Source organism: Camellia sinensis, chromosome 13 (genome assembly GCF_055761805.1).
Source record: "Camellia sinensis isolate YWXY chromosome 13, ASM5576180v1, whole genome shotgun sequence".
Lineage (NCBI taxonomy): Eukaryota > Viridiplantae > Streptophyta > Magnoliopsida > Ericales > Theaceae > Camellia > Camellia sinensis.
Genome location: NC_138973.1, coordinates 75,229,982 through 75,252,161, shown reverse-complemented (window position 1 = coordinate 75,252,161; position 22,180 = coordinate 75,229,982). Strand labels below are relative to the sequence as shown.

The following is a 22,180-nucleotide window of genomic DNA, read 5'->3' as shown; positions in this document are numbered from 1 at the left end:
CTTGCATGCTTTGTTCTTGCCTGGTGTGTTGCCGAGGTCATCTTAAGCCTAGACACTTTTGAACCTTTCCACACTTAGAACTATCTTGGAACCACTTCGGTTGACCTCCATCTTCACCCTAGCATATTGGTCGAGATGTCACCATCTAGGCCGAGGTGCGCATCACCTAGGCCGAGATGTGTATCATCTAGGCCGAGATGTTATTATCTAGGCGCTCTAGATCCCTGATCCTTGCACTTAGTGATTTTGTTCCTGGAATGGTACGACCTAGGCCGAGGTGTGGCACAACTTAGTCCAGTGTTATCCTTCCTAGCCGAGGTCATTGCCACCCTACTTGCCGAAGCTTTGCCCTTAGCCGAGATCATCACTTGCCGGAGTGCTCTTGTCGTCTAGCTTGTTGAACACACTTTGTCATGGTCTTGTCTTGTCAGTCAGTCGCCTTTTTGAGTAGAGCCAATCAGCCGATGCCACGTGTCCCAGCAGAGGGTTAAGTCAATGCCTGTTGAGAGAAAAACATATCTTTTTGTATCAAATCTTGCCTTTTAGAGAGAGAGACTCTAGGAAGAAGAAGGTGAAGCCTTTGAGTAAGAGAGTGAACTTCCAAGCTTGATCGTGGGAGTTTGAACCGTTAGATTCGAGTTTTGAGGTTAGAATCTTAATCACCTCTTGTTGTTCTTATTGATCATCTAGCTGCATTGCACGATCAAACCTATTTTGCGCGTCATGCATTGATTTAAAGTTGGTTTTAGAAAGAGAAAACAGTTTTCATGTGTTCTTGAAGAAAAACCTTGTTTGATCCTAAAGTTTGCATTAAGGTTCATGTTTTTGTGTTTGTTTTCAGAAGATCTTCGAGTATGGGTACCCAGGTCCATGATTTCGGATTGTTAGCATGAAATCTCATATTTTGTAATAGCAAATTATGATCTTTGCATTCATCTTCCTCATGTTCATGTTCTTCATGTTCGTCATGTTCTTCAAGAGAGGGAAACCCAGATTTTCCCGACTTCATTTCCTTGAATGTGGTCATCGAGGCCACACCTCAGCAAGGAGGTGTGGGACCTCGGCCTAGACCTGGTAGTTGCCCAGCATGTTTTCCCGAGATAAGAAACTGTGTTTTGTTTTAATTTGACTTAGTTTTTGAAGAATGCCGAGGTCATTTGCATGCATGCAAGACTTGTTTTGAGAAGTGCATTCAATAGACTTTGCCATGTGTTTGTAGGACTTGGACTTGCCTTGACCCCAACGTTTGAAGAACTATGTGAGCGGTATTTTTAATAAAGTTATGTTATCAATATTTTGATGAGCTTTGCTTTGCTTTGTTTTGAAAAGTATTTGTTAATCATGAATGATTGTCCCTATTTTGTATATCAAGGATTATCTTGTTTTGATGCCCTTCTCGGAAAGTCCTTAGTGCCAGGGGACTATAATGCAACTGCACCTCTTGTTTTGAAAGTCCTTAGTGCCAGAGGATTATAATGCAACTGCACCTCTTGTTTTGAAAGTCCTTAGTGTCAGGGGACTATAATGCAACTGCACCATTGTTTGAGATATATCCCTTGCTTTGTTTTGTTTTGCCACTGGCGGTTTACCGCGTGGGTTCGTTTGTCCAGAATGTCATCATTTGTAATATGTTGATGCTAGTAAGTATCCATTGAAACTTTAAAGATTTGCTAGATGGACGAGGTCCATCCCTTGTTATATAAAGTTTTGATATGTATCGTTTTGAAAAGACTTCAGCTATTATTCATGCAAACCCTTTATTACTTATACCATTCACTGAGTATCCAAGCTCACCCTCTCTATATATATGTAGGTGATGAGCAAGAAGGCGGTGACGCCTAGATGTGATTCGCGAGCTTGTTTTGGATTTTTGTTATGTCGGCTTGACTTGTATTTACGTTGGCAGTCTTGAAAATTATGCTTCTCGACTTGTAATACTTGTATTTTGCACACGTCGGCTTGAGAAGCCTTTTGATCAGGTTGTAATAAGTACTTTACTTTATTTGTACTAAGTTGTAATCCATGTGAAGATGTTTGCCATTTCATTTGACTTACGCACAGCTCTTATGGACTAATCTGATTGTATATATTGCTTCCGTACTTGTGAGCCCCATATATTTATACTTTGTTGTGTGTGGATTTTGGAAATTGGCCTTCGGTAATCTCGGATTACTGGCCATCACGGCACCATCTTACTAGGGGCGGTTTGGGGTCGTGACAGAATGGTATCAGAGCACAAGTTCCTTAGTATACGTTATTCACACACTTTGAGTCCTAAAGAGCATAGGATTTCCCCTTAGAAGGACGTTAGGGTTGCATCATATTGCTTGCTATTTGAACAAGGTGTGCATCATCTCGGCATGCTTAATTGTTACTTGCCTACGTGTTTATTTGTTCATTTTGTTTTAGAGTCACATTTTGCATACTCATAGTATCATGAGGAGAGGTAGACCTCCAGTTGACCGAGATTAGTCCGAGGACAGATTAAACAGACAGGAAAGGTTAGTTGAAGGTTTGGCCCGCGAGTTAAGGCAGACAAGACAGCAGTACGCTAGTGCTACATCGACTCAGGCCGAGCAGACGAACGGCCGAAATGCAGTTCCACCTCCACCTCCTCCAGTACCACAAGTGCTCCCACAGCCAGCTTTATATGGGGACGGCACGATAGCTTTGATCAGAGAGTTCAAGAAAATGAAGCCACCGAGATTCCAAGTGGGTATAGAGCCGATGAAAGCCGAAGCGTGGGTTTTGGAAATGGAAAAGTTGTTCGAGATCTTTTCCAGGACCGACACCCAGAAGGTGACATTAGCAGCCTTTACACTAGATGATGACGCTCGCAGATGGTGGATGATGGTTCGAGAAGGCAATCCAGATTTGACCTGGACCCGATTTTTGGAATTGTTTTACACCAAGCATTTTCCCCTAAGTGTTCGAGATCGCAAGACTACCGAATTCCAGATTTTGACGCAGGGCAGTAGAATAGTAGCTGAATACGACCATGCCTTTACCGAGTTAGCGAGGTATGCACCCCACATGGTCAACGATGAATATATGAAGGCTAGGAAGTTTGAAAGTGGGCTTCGTGGACCGATACAAGACCGAGTTAACATGCTCAATATGCCGACTTACGCCGGAGTACTGGACAAAGCCATTCTGGCCGAAGCTAACTTGAACAGATATCAGAGTTCATGAGAGAACCAAAGGAAGAGGCAGAATTATGACAATCGCCGAACACAATTTGGTACCAAGAAAAAAGCGAATGTTGGAAGTTCAAGCAACCCAAGGAAGGAAAGTGGAACTAAGCCGACATGTTCAAGTTGTGGGAAGCCACATTTCGGGGTCTGTCGTCGGGCGTCTAGAGCTTGTTACGAATGTGGTGAAATAGGTCATTTTGTGAGGGACTGTCCTAAAACAAAGGCTGATGATGGTAAGAAATATGAGAATACCTCGGGTTTCATAGAGAAAGGTAACGTTAGGAAAGGACAGATGAGGCAAGGCAGAGTTTTTGCACTAGTACCAGGAGACACTCAGAATGCTGAGATAGTGGTGTCAGGTATACTCCCAATTTGCTCTCAAAATGCATATGTATTGATTAATTCGGGTTCTACGCATTCATTCATTTCTGCTAAGTTTGCCGAGAAGATTAATAGGAAACTGGAACCCCTTGATTATGTGTTATCTGTATCTACTCCATCTGGGAGATCTATGAATGTTGCATCCATCTATCGAGCATGTGTTGTTGTGATTGGGAATGTTGAATTGTTAGCTAATTTAATGCCATTGGACATAACTCATTTTGATGTTATATTGGGGATGGATTGGTTAGTGGCAAAACACGCATCCATAAATTGTGTTTCTAAAAGTGTTACGTTAAAACCCCCAAAACTAGCCGAGGTCACGTTTCAGGGTAAAGGAGTAGTATCCCCACCTTACTTAATTTCATCCATGAAAGCCTATAAGTTGGTCCAAAAAGTGTGTCAAGGTTATTTGTGTAGTGTACTAAGTAATCTGAATAGAAGTGTTGAGATACCCGACGTCCCAGTTGTTAATGAATTCCCCGACGTCTTTCTAAATGATTTGTCTGGTCACTTCGCTGATAGAGAGGTAGAATTTACCGTTGACATCATGTCGGGAACCCAGCCCATCTCTAAAACACCCTATAGGATGGCCCCTGCCGAGCTCAAGGAATTGAAACTTCAACTACAAGAGTTGCTAGATAAGGGTTTTATTAGACCGAGCACTTCACCTTGGGGAGCACCCGTCTTGTTTGTTAAGAAGAAGGATGGTACACTCCGTCTTTGTATTGATTACTGGGAACTGAATAAGGTAACCATTAAGAATAAATACCCGTTACCGAGGATAGATGATTTGTTTGATCAGTTGTAAGGAGCACGAGTCTTTTCCAAAATTGACCTTAGGTCGGGCTATCATCAGCTTAAAGTCAAAGCCGAGGATGTTGAGAAGACCTCTTTTCGGACGAGGTATGGCCACTACGAGTTTTTAGTAATGCCTTTTGGAGTGACCAATGCCCCTGCAGCATTCATGGATTTGATGAACAGAGTCTTTAAGCCATATCTAGATGAGTTTGTGGTTGTCTTCATCAATGATATATTGATCTACTCTAAGAGCAAAGCTGAACACGAGGACCATTTGAGACTTACCTTACAGACTTTGAGGGATCAGAAATTGTATGCTAAGTTTAACAAGTGTGAGTTTTGGCTTTCCACTATTTCATTTTTGGGCCATGTAATTGATAGCAATGGTATTTCAGTCGATCCTAGTAAAATTGAAGCCGTTGTGAATCGGCCGAGGCCGACTAATGTGTCCGAGGTTCGTAGTTTTCTGGGATTTGCAGGTTATTATAGAAAGTTCGTAAAGGATTTCTCAAATATTGCAATTCCGTTAACACAACTGACTAAGAAGAGAACGACTTACGAATGGACTAAGGATAGGGAAGCAGCCTTCTAGGAGTTGAAGACGAGGTTAGTCGCAGCACCAGTTCTTGTACTACCGTCAGGTAATGAAGAGTTTCATGTTTATAGTGATGCTTCGCATAAGGGTTTGGGTTGTGTATTAATGCAAAAAGGTAAGGTCATAGCATATGCATCTCGTCAGTTGAAGCCACACGAAAAGAATTATCTTACCCATGATTTAGAACTAGCGGCCGTGGTATTTGCTTTAAATATTTGGCATCACTACTTGTATGGAGCTTCTTGTCAGGTTTTTACAGATCATAAGAGTTTAAAGTACTTATTCACTTAGAAAGAATTGAATATGAGACAGAGAAGATGGCTTGAGTTGTTGAAAGACTACGACATGCAAATTCAATATCACCTAGGTAAAGCTAACACCGTAGCCGACGCTTTGAACAGAAAGATGGTTGGAAATTTGGCATGTCTAACCACGATCTTAGTGGAGCCGACTATTGTTGAGGAAGTAAAGACAAGACAGATGGAGGATGAATTCTTCAAGAGGGTAGCCGATGAGATTATCACAAAGCCGAGATCAGGATACACCATAGAAAATCAAGTGCTCAAGTTTGAAGGAAGATTGTGTGTGGCCGACATCCCAGAGTTGAAAAGAAAAAATTTTGCAGGAAGCTCATGGTTCCAAGTTTGCTGTTCACCCAGGGAACACCAAGATATATCAGGATGTGAAGCAGACGTTTTGGTGGCCGAATATGAAAGGAGAAATAGCCGAGTTCGCGTTCTAGTGTCTGTATTGTCAACAAGTGAAAGCAGAACATCAAAGGCCAGCAGGACTTCTCCAACCTTTACCGATTCCTGAGTGAAAATGGGAGCACATCTCCATGGACTTTGTGGTTGGTTTGCCGAAGACACAAAAGGGTATGGATTCGACTTGGGTTATCGTGGATAGACTAACTAAGTCAGCACACTTCTTGCTTGTTAAGACCACCTTCAACGCCGATAAACTTGCTTTGTTGTATGTGAATGAGATTGTTAGACTTCATGGAGTGCTGATGTCAATTGTGTCGGACCGATATCCGAAGTTGGTTTCCAGATTTTGGCAGAGCCTACAAAGAGCTTTCGGAGCCGAGTTGAGGTTTAGCACAGCTTTCCATCCCCAGACTGATGGGCAAACAGAGAGGACGATTCAGACACTTGAAGATATTCTTAGACTATGTATATTAGACCTCCAAGGAAGTTGGGGAGTACATTTGCCATTGGTGGAATTTACCTACAACAACAGTTATCAAGCTAGCATTGGCATGGCGCCGTATGAAGCACTGTATGGAAGAAAGTGCAGGTCGCCAATATGTTGGACCGAGGTAGGAGACAAAGCTCTGCTTGGTCCCGAGTTAATTCAAGTAACAACCGAGAAGGTTAAGCTCATTCAGCAAAGAATCAAAACCGCACAGAGTCGACAGAAGAGTTATGTTGACCAGAGAAGAAGAGAGTTAGAATTTGAAGTCGGAGACCATGTGTTCCTAAAGATTTCGCCGATGAAAGGAGTTACAAGATTTGGGAAGAAGCGTAAGTTAGCACCCCGTTACATCGGGCCTTTTGAAGTTCTTGAGAAGGTTAACCTCGCTGCCTACAGACTTGTTTTGCCGCCAGGATTGAGCCAAGTCCATAATGTGTTTCATATTTCGATGTTGAGGAAGTATATTCGAGATCCACTACATGTGATCGACTATTTCAGAATTGTAATTAATGAAGATTTAGGCTACGAAGAGAAGCCGATACGGATTGGCGATAGGCAAGTGAAGCAGTTGAAAAGTAAGTCGATACCAATGGTGAAAGTTGAATGGAATGAGCATTACGGTGAGGATGCTACATGGGAAATGGAAGAGGAAATGAAAGTCCGACATCTAGAATTGTTTTTGGAACAAGGTAACTCAAGTTTGAGGACCAAACTTCTTTAAGGGGGGTAGGATGTAACAACCCTCACTTCAACTTAGTCATACTTGCATACATTTATGTATGATCTTGCTTTGTTGTGTGCATTTGCATATCTTGTCTTGTTTTGCTTGAGTGTTGCTTGCATGCTTTGTTCTTGCCTGGTGTGTTGCCGAGGTCATCTTAAGCCTAGACACCTTTGAACCTTTCCACACTTAGAACTATCTTGGAACCACTTCGGTTGACCTCCATCTTCATCCTGGCATATTGGCTGAGATGTGACCATCTAGGCTGAGGTACGCGTCACCTAGGCCGAGATGTGCATCATCTAGGTCGAGATGTTATTATCTAGTCGTTCTAGATCCCTGATCCTTGCACTTAGTGATTTTGTTCCTGGAATGGTACAACCTAGGCCGAGGTGTGGCACATCTAGGCCAAGGTGTGGCACAGCTTAGTCAAGTGTTGTCCTTCCTAGCCAAGGTCATTGCCACCCTACTTGTCGAAGCTTTGCCCTTAGCCGAGATCATCACTTACCGGAGTGCTCTTGCCGTCTAGCTTGTTGAACACACTTTGTCATGGTCTTGGTCGCCTTTTTGAGTAGAACCAATCAGCCGATACCACGTGTCCCAGCAGAGGGTTAAGTCAGTGACTATCGAGAGAAAAACATATATTTTTGTATCAAGCCTTGCCTTTCAGAGAGAGAGACTCTAGGAAGAAGAAGGTGAAGCCTTTGAGTAAGAGAGTGAACTTCCAAGCTTGATCGTGGGAGTTTGAACCGTTAGATTCGAGTTTTGAGGTTAGAATCTTAATCACCTCTTGTTGTTCTTATTGATCATCTAGCTGCATTGCACGATCAAACTTATTTTGCGCGTCATGCATTGATTTAAAGTTGGTTTTAGAAAGAGAGAATGGTTTTCATGTGTTCTTGAAGAAAAACCTTATTTGATCCGAAAGTTTGCATTAAGGTTCATGTTTTTGTGTTTGTTTTCATAAGATCTTCGAGTATGGGTACCCAGGTCCATGATTTCGGATTGTTAGCATGAAATCTCAGATTTTGTAATAGCAAATTATGATCTTTGCATTCATCTTCCTCATGTTCATGTTCTTCATGTTCGTCATGTTCTTCAAGAGAGGGAAACCCAGATTTTCCCGACTTCATTTCCTTGAATGTGGCCATCGAGGCCACACCTCGGCAAGGAGGTGTGGGACCTCGGCCTAGACCTGGTTGTTGCCCAGCATGTTTTCCCGAGATAAGAAACTGTGTTTTGTTTTGATTTGACTTAGTTTTTGAAGGATGCCGAGGTCATTTGCATGCATGCAAGACTTGTTTTGAGAAGTGCATTCAATAGACTTTGCCATGTGTTTGTAGGACTTGGACTTGCCTTGACCCCGACGTTTGAAGAACTATGTGAGTGGTATTTTTAATAAAGCTGTGTTATCAATGTTTTGATGAGCTTTGCTTTACTTTGTTTTGAAAAGTATTTGTTAAGCATGAATGATTGTCCCTATTTTGTATATCAAGCATTATCTTGTTTTGATGACCTTCTCGGAAAGTCCTTAGTGCCAGGGGACTATAATGCAACTGCACCTCTTGTTTTGAAAGTCCTTAGTGCCAGGGGACTATAATGCAACTGCACCATTGTTTGAGATATCTCCCTTGCTTTGTTTTGTTTTGCCACTGACGGTTTACCGCGTGGTTTCGTTTGTCCAGAATGTCATCATTTGTAATATGTTGATGCTAGTAAGCATCCCTTGAAGCTTTAAAGATTTGCTAGATGGACGAGGTCCATCCCTTGTTATATAAAGTTTTGATATGTATCGTTTTGAAAAGACTTCGGCTATTATTCATGCAAACCCTTTATTATTTATACCATTCACTGAGTATTCAAGCTCACCCTCTCTATATATATGTAGGTGATGAGCAAGAAGGCGGTGACGCCTAGATGTGATTCACGAGCTTGTTTTGGATTTTTGTTATGTCGGCTTGACTTGTATTTACGTCGGCAGTCTTGAAAATTATGCTTCTCGACTTGTAATACTTGTATTTTGCACACGTCGGCTTGAGAAGCCTTTTGATCAGGATGTAATAAGTACTTTACTTCATTTGTACTAAGTTGTAATCCATGTGAAGATGTTTGCCATTTCATTTGACTTACGCACAGCTCTTATGGACTAACCTGATTGTATGTGTTGCTTCTGTACTTGTGAGCCCCATATATTTATACTCTGTTGTGTGTGGATTTTGAAAATTGGCCTTCGATAATCTCGGATTACTGGCCATCACGGCACCATCCTACTAGGGGCGGTTTGGGGTCGTGACATATAAAATAATGGAAGTTAGAGGTCATGACCAATGACCTTTTATAGAATCAGAAAGCACACAAAAAAAGTGGGGGAATATATTTCCTCTACTATACCCTTTTACGTGGAGCCATGCAACTTTTTCTTAATTATAAATAAATAAATAATGTATTATCAAAGGATGTAGAGGGCTTGGTCCCAACCCTTGCAAGCCTTCAAATCAAGCCAAAGTAATACATGATTATAAAAAGGCTTAAGTTTTTTGGTTTGATGTGGCTCTTTGGTTACTAGAATGTGGTTCAGTGATTTATGTCATTGCTTGGATTATTAGGTTGTTCTAAAAGTTGTTGCTAGAAGTTCTTAGGGGCTTGGTTCTACATTATTTTAGAAATTAAATCGTTGGCGATTGATCAAAAAAACTTAAGAAAAATGTTTTAGTCAAATCTAACAGTATCATTTGTGGTGAATAGTGATAATACTCAAGTTATTTGGTGGAGCATTTTATTTGAATAATGTCCACCAATCTAGTTAAGAGTTACAACTTTGAGTGGTCAACATAGGAAATGAAACAAATAATTAAATCACCTTTCTGTTGGTCCTCATACATCCCATCAATGCAATAATTTTCAAACTACCCTCCCATTTATTTATGTTTGTGCATACTAACATTGTGTAAATTATCGAGCTATGTAGAGATTTCAAAATGAATGAATGAATGAATGTCTTGCCGGACGGACTAATGAAAGTGTGTGTTTGTGTGAGATTCAAATCAAGTGAATTTCATGAACGTATTTAGATGGTTGATTCAAATCAAGTGAAATGATTTGTGAAACTCTTTGTCCTTCAAATGATGTTACTTCTTTATTTTGGCTTTTGAAATGTTAAATTGATCAGTTATGCAAAGTTTAAGTGGTTTCAATGTGAACACTCCATGTTGTGAATAAGCATTACATTGTTTGATGTTGGGACAGGATTTTCAAATTATGTTACTAAATTGTTTGATGTTGGAAACCTCTATTTATGAATTTAATTTGCAACAATGCTAGAGGGCCACAATTTTTGTGGCCACAATGGCTCAAAACAGTCAAAACGACGTCATTTTGGGTGCAAAACATGCCAAAACGACGTCGTTTTGATAGTTTTGAACCATTATGACCACAAAAATTGTGGCTCTCAAACATTTTCCTTTAATTTGCTTTGTCACCATATCTTTGGAATAATGAAATATTATCTTATTTGATTTTATGATATCTATGTAGCTTGCCTGACAGCATTTTGGTACTAGATTGAGAGTTTGGGAGCCACTTTTCTTTGTTTTCTTCGGAGATTGTTGCATCGGAATTCAAAAAAAATTAAAAAAGCAACATTTGTCATTTGTCATTATATATACGTTTTTGTTCTCTGTTGCATAATGAATGCTCAATGGAAGGCATGGCCAAGATTTAGTTATTTCACGATCATGTTTTACAATTATGGCTGTGCTATTTACCTGTTCTTTTCGTCCTCTCTCTCTTCTTCTTCTTCTTTTTTTTTTTTTTTTTAAATATGAAATTGTTGATCAAACCTTTGAAGAAATATTTTCATGATGTGTGGCCAGTTTTCCCGAAGCATGTGGTTTTCAGCAATTCTGTACATGCAGAGAAATTAATCTTCTAAATTGTTAGGGTTAGAGATGACTTCGAGTTACCCAATAAAAGAGAACATCTCATATTTAATTTTAACTAGTTGTGCTTTCTTGAATGGTTCAATAGTTAAATGACTAGTTATTATTATATTTTAACAAAGTTGCTCCAATTATACAAATGTTATTTCTTCTATTTTATCTCTAATATGTTCCCGTATTCCATTGAGGACCTTGTAGATCATCTTACTCTCAGGGTGGCTTATATCAGCTACCATAAACCTGTGCATGTCCCCTTTCACCTCCACACTGCTCCACCCTCCTTCCTTTCTGAGTTCCTCCAATTCCCTCACCTCCGCTCTTACCTTTGCCGCATCCTCCCACCTACCAACGCTTGCATACACATTAGACATTGCTACTCTCCAAACACTGCTATTCGGTTCCAACACAAAAAGTTTGCTCGCTGCTCTTTCAGCTATCTCAACATTACTAAAGAGAGCACAAGCACCTAACAGAGCTCCCCACACATCCGGGCCTGGCTTCACTGTCATCTTCTCCACGAAAGCTTCTGCTTCCTTGAGTTTTCCCGACCTGCCCAAGAGATTAACCATACAAGCAACATGTTCCATTCTCGGATCAATTCCATAATCTCTGTTCATGCTGTCAAAAATTTCAAAACCTTCTTCTATCAATCCTGCATGCGCACAAGAAGAGAGAATGTTGACAAATGTAATCGCATTCGGTTGATAGATCCCTAATTTCTTCAGTTTGCTGAAAATTTGCAAAGCAGAGGCTCCATCTCCATTGATGCCATATGCTGCAATCAATGAATTCCAGGATCCCAGATCTCTTACAGGCATATCTTCAAAAACCTGCTCTGCAAAATCTAACCTTCCCGACTTTCCATACAAATCTATAAGAGAATTTTGAACCAAAATGTCTAAAATTAGGCCAGATCTCATTGTATATCCATGAATTACTTGACCAAGCCACAAGGATGCCAAATTTGAACATGCTTGAATCGATGCAAGCATTGTAATGAAATCAGGGTAAATGTTATCTTGTTCGCCATACGTGTGAATCTCACTAAGAAGCTTTAATACTTCACTGGATCGTTCACTCTTCCCAAGGCATGCCATCAAGGTGTTCCAAGTGATTATATCTTTGAAGCTCATCGTTCTAAATATTTGAAATGCAAAATCAAGTTTTCCACTTTCACCATACACGTCCATGAGAGAGTTCTCTACAATAGTGTTTGGAAAAAATCCATGTTTAATCAAGTACCCATGGATCTCTTCCCCAAGCATGAAAAAGCCAGAATGACCACAACCCTGAAGAAGGGTTGCCACGGTTTCAGAACTCAGATACAAAGCTTCACCGGTGAAACAGAAGTGGCAAAAAATTTCCATAGCTTCATTCAAGTACCCATTAACAGCATACATCTCAACTAAAGAATTCATCACAAGCCCATTTTGACACAATCCAGTCTTCATAACCAATCCGTGTATCCATTGAAAAACACGCCATTTCTTAATCTTAGAACATGCTTGTAAAATGCTTAAAATTGTTACCTCATTTGGTTCAACCCCATCTTCTTGCATCAAAAAGAACAATTCAAGAGCTCTCTTCATCATGCCATTGCCCACATGACCTGAAATTGCCGAAGTCCAAGAAACCACATCTCTGCAACTAAATCTCTCCAACACTTCTTCAACAGCCCCAAGAATCCCACATTTTGCGTACGCATCTATCAAAGAATTCTGGAAAAAATTATCATCATGAAACCCAAATTTTACCGCGAAACAGTGAATAACCTTTACAAGTTCCGGGTCACCTTTCTGGGCACAAGCTTGAAGCAGAACAGCTAGAGTAAATTCATTAGGAGGCAAACTTTCTAACATCTGATTAAAAAGGGATAGTACTTCATCGGCAAATCCTTTTTGGCAATAACAGGACATTATTGTGGTCCAGGACACAACTGTTCTGTTAGGCATATCGTCGAACACTTTTGAAGCATAGTCCATGTGCTCGCATTTTGTGTACATGTTGAGGAGAGAGTTGGTAATGGAGACATCGGTATGAAGCCCTGATTTCAAAATTTTGGCGTGAATGGAAGAACCAAGTTTCAAGTTCTTTGCAGTGGTGCAAATACGTATTGAAGATACTGTGTCGCTGAAAATGGCTTCATTAAGTGAGAGATGATGGAGTTTTGGGTTGTCATTATTAGTCTTGTGTGTGTCAACCTGAAAATCTTGGTTAGTATGGGTTTGGGAAGAAGATGAACTGAGGGAATGCTGGTGGAGAGAGTACATTTTGACCTAAGTTGAGGTGTCCTTGGCATCAGGAAAATGAAACAAGAGTCCCAAAAAAATTGCATAGAAACCAACCAAAATGTAAATAGTAGTGCCTATAAATCCTTTCATTGTTTTCCTCTTTTTGACATTGGAAAAAAAATACAATGTATTTTATAAATTTAATATAAATATATTAAAATTTTTTAATATTTTAATTTATAATACTTTATCTTTTTTTATTAAAAATTCGTTCATAGTACGAATAAAAAATAATATTATTATGAACATGACTTCACAACAGATCAGATCGCTTTTTCAAGATTTTGGAAATTAAGAGTACGTGAGAAAATAGAGAAACTTAACATGAGCACATAGAAAAACAATAAAATCGTACTCCGACGATTAATTCAGTCGACTATCTCTTAAAGATATCGGCTAAACAAATAATTCAAAAGTAAAAGCGTGCCTTAAACTTACACGGTGCCTTCTTTATATAATAGTTAAGCCTTGTTTGGAATAAACTAAAATAAAATCAAAAAATCAAAAAGTTACTAGAAAAGTTAAGGGTAAATTACATTGACACCCCTAGAGATTTATGTTTATTACAGTTCTCCCCTCACCTTTTGAAAATTACATCCTCCGCCCCAAGGTTTAAAGTTTCATTACAGATTGCCTCATGAGGTTTAAAGTTTTATAACAGTTCCTCCCTCACCGTAATGATCATCATACATAAAATTAAATTAACAAGGGAGTCAGTGTAATTTCTCAAATGTGAGGGGGTGAACTATAATAAACATAAACCTCAAGGGGTATCAGTGTAATTTATTCAAAAGTTAAAAAGTCTATATTATTCAAGGGTAACTCATGGGGGAAGTCACTAGGACAAAATTATTATTTTGCCTTATGAATTCAACTACTCAAAAAGTCAAAAGGGTAAAATTGTCATTTTAATTTTACTACAATATTTTATTACATATTTTTTCTTAAAAAGTCAAAAAATTATCCCAAACATACATCTTCTTTCTTTACTTTCTTAACCAAAAAGTTAAAAAGTGCACTTATATAGCACATCTCAAACAACTACTAGTGTCAACTTTTCCCTAGAAATCTTATCCCTATATCAAAGATAATACTTATCTTGGACTCTTCCAATCCGAATTAAGATTAACTCTTTCTAGAATTTTCACTTATCCAAACAGAGACTTTGTCATGATCTAAAACTCTTTTTCCTCATCCAAACATCTCGAATCCGTGTGTGATCTGCTCATGCCTCGGTAAATAAGAACTATCCACATGGTACATCGATTAGTAACCTAGGTCATGTGAACAACTCAAAATTACGTCCTCACAATTATCATTTTTTTTTCACATTATCATTGTCTTTATGCCATCTATATTTATTTTGATCTTATAATCTTATTAAAAAAAAAAATCAACGTAATCATTTATAAATTTTTCTAAATTTCAAAGAAAATAAACTATAGTTCATCCTTTTTTTTCTTTAAAAAAAAAATTAAATATTTTTTCTGCTTTCATAACCATCCTAACTTCTTCTTTTTCCTTTTTTTTTTTTTAATTTTTAAACAGCACCGGACTAATCCAAAAAATTAACCTCACCACTGGACTGACCCAAAAAAAATTAATCTCACCGTCCGGAGTCCAATTAAAGTTGAGAACTGACCCAAAAAATTATTTACATTTTGAATATTTCAAACCTAATTAATTTAATTAAATACTAATTTAAATATGTAATTTAAACAAAAAATACAGTCAATTATGATTTAAATAAATATGATTCAAACTCAAAATACAATTATTCTAATAACAATTTTGATTATTGCAAAAAAAAAAAATTGCAGAGAAGAGAGGAGAGATTGTTCTATAGACATCATCCATCATGCCTCGTCAACATAAAATAGTATACAAGTGAGCAAGAGAGATTTTAAAAGCTAGGTCTCGTTCATCTACTATTAAGTTGTTCATAGATTATTATTACATTTGACAACGACCCAAGGACACCAAACAACAACAACAAAAAAACAAAAACCTTCAAAAAAAAAAAAAAAAACAACAAACAAAAGGGAGCTATTAACAAACGTCGCTTTGAACCGATCTCACATCACAGCAGAATTCAAGTTCTTCGTCTCTACGGCCAGTACCACATTTCTTACTAGTCAACTTCCTCCATCATGCTCTCTTCATTCCCCTCCTCTTCCAGTGGAGGCATATCAGCATCATCACCATCACCACCACTCACATTCTCATCAATGCTCAAACCCAACCTCAGCATCCTATGAATTCTAGCAGCAAATGTGCTTGGCTCATCAAGGCTGAACCCAGAAGTCAGAAGTGCAGTCTCATACAGCAGCATTACCAAATCCTTCACCGATTTGTCGTTCTTGTCAACCTCAGCCCTCTTCCTTAGCTCCTCCATTATCCCATTATCTGGGTTAATCTCCATTGTCTTCTTGCTCGACATGTAAGAGCTCATGCTATTGTCCCTCAAAGCCTGAGCCTTCATGATCCTCTCCATATTCGCAGTCCAACCATATTCTCCAGTCACCACACAGCAAGGGGAGTCCACAATTCTACCAGACACAACCACCTTCTCCACCCCGTCTCCTAAGATATCCTTTATCACTTTGCAGAGTGAATCGAAAGACTTCTTCTTTTCCTCCCTTTTCCTTTTCTCTTCCTCCGAGTCATCCTCTAGAGTCAATCCTTCCTTGGTTGCTGAAACCAGCTTCTTCCCATCATACTCCTTCAACTGACCAACAACGTACTCATCAATTGCATCAATCATGAAGAGCACTTCATAACCCTTTTTCTTTAGCTTTCCCAAGAACGGTGAGTTCTCAACAGCCTTTTTTCTCTCACCGGTAATGTAATAGATGTCCTTCTGCCCCTCCTTCATCCTAGTGACATAGTCCGTCAAGCTTGTCATCTCATCGCCACTTTTTGTCGAATAGTAGCGGAGAAGATCAGCGAGCTTAGCCCTGTTCTGGCTGTCTTCATGAATACCCAACTTAAGGTTCTTGGAAAAAGCTTCATAGAACTTCTTGTAGTCCTCTTTGTTCTCTGCAATTTCATTGAACATCTCAATGCACTTCTTCACAAGATTCTTCCTGATCACCTTCAGGATCTTGTTCTGCTGAAGCGTTTCACGAGAAATGTTGAGAGGTAGGTCATCAGAGTCCACAACACCCTTGACAAATCCGAGGTACTCTGGGATGAGCTCTTCGCAATTGTCCATGATAAACACCCTCCGAACATAAAGCTTAATGTTGTTCATCTTTTTCCGCATGTCAAAGAGGTCAAATGGTGACCTTTTCGGTACAAAGAGGATGGCCTTGAATTCAAGCTGACCCTCAACAGAGAAGTGTTTTACAGCAAGGTGCTCCTCCCAATCATTGGTCAGGCTCTTGTAGAATGCAGCATATTCCTCCTTGGTGACCTCTTCAGGTTTTCGCAGCCAAATAGGTTTCTGTTTGTTAATTAGCTCCCATTCGTGGGACACCTCCTTGATCTTCTTCTTCTTCTTCTTGGTGCTTTTCTCCTTCTCCTCATCGACTTCCTCAACATCACCTCCCTCTTCTTTCTTGATTTCCTCATCTTCGTCGTCACTAATTTCTTTCTCTGTTGTCTTCTCTGTCCAGAGGTAGATTGGGTAGCTGATGAACTCAGAGTGCTTCTTCACAAGTTCCTTCAACCTCCTCTCCTCCAAGTACTCCAACTGTGCATATAAAATGAAGTTACATCAATACCTAGTCTTCTTCTACCATTAAAGATCCTATGCTGTACCCATAATTTATCATTGGAAGTAATTGCAACAACATTCAACCAAACCCCAATCCATAATTAGAAGAATTGCAAAATTTTAAACAAAATCATATCACAGACAGACATCAAATTGCAAAACTCCAAATTAGGCCAAGCATCAAACCCAGATGAGATCCACTACCCAAATTATTTAAGGGAAATTACAAATCAGTGAAATTTAAAGTAATTACAAAGATATGGGAGGTGCAAATTGAGTCTATGTTGCCTTGCATGTAAAGCCACAATATTTTTACCATTATTTTTTTTCCCACCCATTATTTAACAATTATAGGGATGACAGTTAAACCTTGTTATGGGTTCAAGTCTAAGACAGCATGCACTTCCCTCCCAAACACACATATTAATGTTGTTAGGATCAAACACACCCAGAAATATATCTCACACACACAGGAAACACAATATTTACGTGGTTCAGCCCAATGCCTACATCCACGGACAGAAATAAGAAGTTTTCACTAAAATGGAGCAAAATACAAAATACAGAGGAGGAGATGAAACTCACTCAACTCACAGCTCTCACTCTCTAATTTCTGATCTGTATCTCATCCTCTCCCTCCCGTCTCTATTTATACACAAAGGAGTAGGTGGGAGAGCCTTCATTCTTGACTTTTGACATGGTTGGTGGCCACCAAGCTTGACTTGGTTGGTTGTCTTCCTTTGTTGACATGAGGATCACCCCTTTCACATGGGGTGACCTTCAACAATCACCCCCTCAGCCCATGTGAGGTGATCCACAACAAAACCTGCTGCCAAGGTATCAAGCACCCCCTGATTGGATGCCCTGCACCCCCTGCTCGGGATACCCTTGCATTACCGTGCAGCTTCTTGCATGATGAAACACGGGAGCAACTAGAAAACTTCAGAGTTTGACACATCAACATCTTCAATTTTCCTTGCTCGGAGCTTATTTCTGAACAACCAGCCTTTGCTTTCTGCACTTCAGAACAACTTCCAGCGATCTCATACGCCCGTTGTCTGTGCTGCAATCCCTGATGTTCGGTTCTGTCTCACTTGTACGTCCGTTCTGATGTTTGACAGTTAGCCCTTCTGCCAAGACACCTTCCACCGGTCTGTACAAGTTACCACTATGCAACTCCGTGCATAGTGCTTGCACCCCCTTATTGGAGTGCATTGCAAAGCTCACTTTGCGACTTGAAATTGCATCCCTCCCTTGCATCTTTTGAGAGGTTGCAAAATGTCTTTAACACGGGAGCAAAAGAAACTCTCTTCTTCACTGGCATAGTTTCTACAGACTTGGTTTCTTTGCTCTGAACTTTCTTCAAGATTGGCTTCACTGGCTCAGATCTGTGCACCTTTGAACTGCCTCCTTGCGTTCCCGTGCACCGTTTTCGCCATTCCTGATGAAAGCCTTGCTCAATCATACGCTTTGGTTGCGTATGTTCTCTCTTTGTACCCTTTGACTGGCATTTGACAACACTCATCTTTGTCAAAGCTTCTCCTTCCAGTCTATACAGTTTGTTGCACAATTTGCCTTGCAACATTTCTCTATCACCTCTGCGTACATGAAGAACCCCGCCACTAGATGAGAAACAATTTCCTTTTAGATCTAGCATACTCAGGGAGATTAGATTCCTCCGTACTCCTGGCACATGTCGGACCTCAGATAAAATTACTTTTCTTCCATCCTTAGTAAGGAATCGCACTGTCCCTATGCCGACAACTCTATTCACTGTGTTGTTGGCCATCCGGATAGTGCTACCGCTGACTCTTCGATAAGTGGAGAAAAGCTTCTTATCCGCACATATGTGGAACGTACACCCTGAATCCAAAATCCAGCCGGGTGTCTCCAACTCTGACGAGATTGTAAGCAACACCTCTTCATCGTCAGAGGAATGCACTGCAACTGCTGTAGTTGAGGGACCTCCGTGTCCCTTAGCCTTCTCTTTGGCTTGTCTGTCCGCCTTTTTCTCTGGGCAATCTCTTATTACGTGATCCTCTTGATCACAGTAAAAACACCTCCTCGTGTTGTCCTGTCTGAACTGTGAACGCCCTCTGCTTTTACTTCTTCCTCTACCTCTGCCCCTTTCTCTATCTCTGCCTCTACTTTCTGTGACAAGGGCATGGCACTGCTCTCCTTCCATCTCTTTCTTCCTTGCCTCCTCGTTGAATAAGGCGTCTGTGACCATTCCCATGGTCAGCTTCCCTTCGGGTGCAGAATTACTGAGAGAAACCACCAACGTCTCCCAGCTATCTGGTAAGGAACTGAGTAATAATAATGCTTGCATCTCATCCTCCAACTCCATTTTGATTGATGCAAGCTGGTTCACAAGGCTGTGGAATTCACTGGTGTGTTCAGCAACAGACACACCATTCTTCAGCTTCAAGTTTATAAGCCTTCTCATTATCAAGGCTTTGTTCCGTGCGGTCTTGGACTGGTACATGCCCTCCAATTTCATCCATAGGGCATAGGCGTCTGTCTCTTGGGCAACATGGTGGAACACACTGTGGTCAATCCATTGTCTGATTTGACCGACAGTCTTCCGGTTGGTTTTTATCCAGTCCACATCCTTGTCTCCATCTGGTTTGACCCCCTTTAGCGCTATAGGGTCAAACAAATCTCTACAATACAGGACGTCCTCCATCCGCGGCTTCCATATCGCATAATTAGAAGCGTTCAACCGAATCATCGGCCCTGAAGCTGATGTGGATTCCTCCATCATCCAGAAAGTAATCTCTGTTTGAAAAACAGGCTTTGCTGTGAAGTCCGGACTGCTCAAATTAGCCGGAAAAACACTTCGGATTGCCAAAATAAAACTGCGAATTTTTGAAAAACTTATTTGCAAAATCTGACCGTACGGATGTGTCCGGAATACTCCAAATAGTCAGAAACCACTATTGGATCACCAAAAACGGACTCCAAATGGCTTAGATCGAGCCAAAACAATTTTAACGGTGCAGATCGGCAGAATCTGGTGCGCCTGCGAAGCACCAGATTACTCCTCCAGTTATGCTGACGTCAGGCTGGCGTCATCGGCTCGGTCAGCGGCTCCGGCTCGGTCAGCGGCTCCGGCTCGGTCAACGCGGCTCCTGCTCGAGCGGCTTGATGCGCGCGCGTGCGGCGCGTGTCGCGCGTCAACTCACGCGTCGTCTACCTTCGTCCGTGCGTGTAGCGCGTGTCTGAGACTGTAACCACGCGCCGGGAGCCTGCACGGCGCGTGTAGGCGCGTGACACGACTGGGATTCACGCGCCAACTTCCAGAGGCGCGTGAGGGCGCGTCCGGCCTCCGTTGTGTGTCTGCTTTATATTTCTGGACTCCTCTCGTCGAGCCCTTGCTCCTGGTATGCTCAAAATCTGATTTCGAGCAATACGATTTCTGGGCAGTTTCGGAACAACACTCTGTTTTTCCGCAAAACGCACAACACCGGCTCTGATACCACTTGTTAGGATCAAACACACCCAAAAATATATCTCACACACACAGGAAACACAATATTTACGTGGTTCGGCCCAATGCCTACATCCACGGACAGAAATAAGAAGTTTTCACTAAAATGGAGCAAAATACAAAATACAGAGGAGGAGATGAAACTCACTCAACTCACAGCTCTCACTCTCTAATTTCTGATCTGTATCTCATCCTCTCCCTCCCGTCTCTATTTATACACAAAGGAGTAGGTGGGAGAGCCTTCATTCTTGACTTTTGACATGGTTGGTGGCCACCAAGCTTGACTTGGTTGGTTGTCTTCCTTTGTTGACATGAGGATCACCCCTTTCACATGGGGTGACCTTCAACAAATGTTTGTGTACTAATTAGGTGGTGGTGTTGTTTTTTTTTATTTTTTTATTTTTAAATTTAACAATTATCTTTTCAATTGAGTTCTAACTTCAAATTGAACAGAAATGGGTAACAATTCAAAGCCTCCACAAGTATTTTCTCATTGATTGCAAACCATTTAACCAAGACAGGCAAAACAACAAAATCAGAGTACAAAAGGTGATTGCATTTGTACTGTACCTGATCTTCCTTGAGGTAAAGTGTAACTTTGGTTCCTCTGCCCAGAGGCTCACCATCAACATCCCTCCTAACAGTGAAAGACCCACCAGCTTGAGACTCCCAAACGTACCGCTCATCATCATTATGCTTGGTGGTCACGACGACCCTGTCAGCCACAAGGTAAGCCGAGTAAAACCCTACACCGAACTGACCGATCATGCTGACATCAGACCCTGCTAGCAACGCCTCCATGAATTCCTTCGTCCCCGACCTCGCGATTGTCCCCAAATTATTCACCAAATCTAATAACAAATCAACCAAATTACATGAGAAACAAAAGAATTCAAAGCGAATACAAAAAAAAATAAGAAATTGATTTGATTTGATTGATAAGAACCTGCTTTAGTCATTCCGATACCGCTATCGATGATGGAGAGGGTTTTATTAACCTTGTCAGGGACGATCCTGATGAAGAGCTCGGGTTGAGAATCAAGCTTGCTTTTGTCGGTTAAGCTCTCGAATCGAATCTTATCCAATGCCTGAAACAAAACCCATCGAAGAATCAAAAACCTATATCACATATATAAATGATATAAATATATAAATACATGTTTGTTTGATACATACATCAGAGGCATTGCTGATGAGTTCACGGAGGAAGATCTCTTTGTTGCTGTAGAAAGTGTTGATGATGAGACTCAGGAGTTGGTTGATCTCCGCTTGGAAAGTGAAGGTCTCTGTTTCGCCCATGTGCACGTCCGCCATTGATTCTTATCACAAGAACTATGCAGCTATATGTATGCGTATATAAAGAGTAGAGAGTGAAGTGAGTGAAGGACTCTTGTTGATAGATGTGAGAGAGTGACGCTTGTTGTTTTATATGTGACAGGTAGAGAGAGGGGAGGGTTTTCTCCTCGGGTGTTCTTGAAGAGAAGTTATTAGTTGGTATCATAGGTAGCGTCGAATTGTATTGCGGTTAATGAAAAATTTATGATTTTATATTAATCTTTTGTTTGTTATAATTTAAAATAATTAAAAAATTACTATCCTATTTAAGTCATATTATCTTAGTTACGTCATATCAACTTTTTATCACATCATTTCAAATTTAACACATATTTTATAAAAAGTCAAAAAGTACATTTATTTAGGCTAGTTTGGCATCTTCAAAAAAAGTTAAAAAGTGACTATCCTATTTAAGTCATATCATCTTATTTAAATCACATCACCTCTGTACCACATCACTTGAAACTCAAACTATATTTTATAAAAAATTAAAAAATACACTTATTTAGTACATCACAAATA

At 40.3% G+C, this 22,180-nt stretch overlaps 2 protein-coding genes across 2 annotated transcripts; both read right to left on the bottom strand.

The window, feature by feature from the left end:
- Positions 1–10,892: 10,892 nt before the first annotated feature.
- On the bottom strand, positions 10,893–13,205 carry LOC114281349 (pentatricopeptide repeat-containing protein At3g57430, chloroplastic). The gene has a single exon (XM_028223798.2). The coding sequence runs from the start codon at positions 13,092–13,094 to the stop codon at positions 10,956–10,958; it is 2,139 nt and encodes a 712-aa protein (XP_028079599.2). The 5' UTR covers positions 13,095–13,205; the 3' UTR covers positions 10,893–10,955.
- A 1,811-nt stretch (positions 13,206–15,016) lies between these two features.
- On the bottom strand, positions 15,017–21,844 carry LOC114281370 (heat shock protein 83). Its single transcript, XM_028223813.2, has 4 exons — positions 21,500–21,844; positions 21,270–21,411; positions 20,894–21,174; positions 15,017–16,809 (listed from the first exon to the last, which is right to left on the bottom strand). Exons 1-4 carry the CDS (start codon positions 21,635–21,637, stop codon positions 15,247–15,249), a joined length of 2,124 nt encoding a protein of 707 aa, XP_028079614.2. The 5' UTR covers positions 21,638–21,844; the 3' UTR covers positions 15,017–15,246.
- Positions 21,845–22,180: the final 336 nt, after the last annotated feature.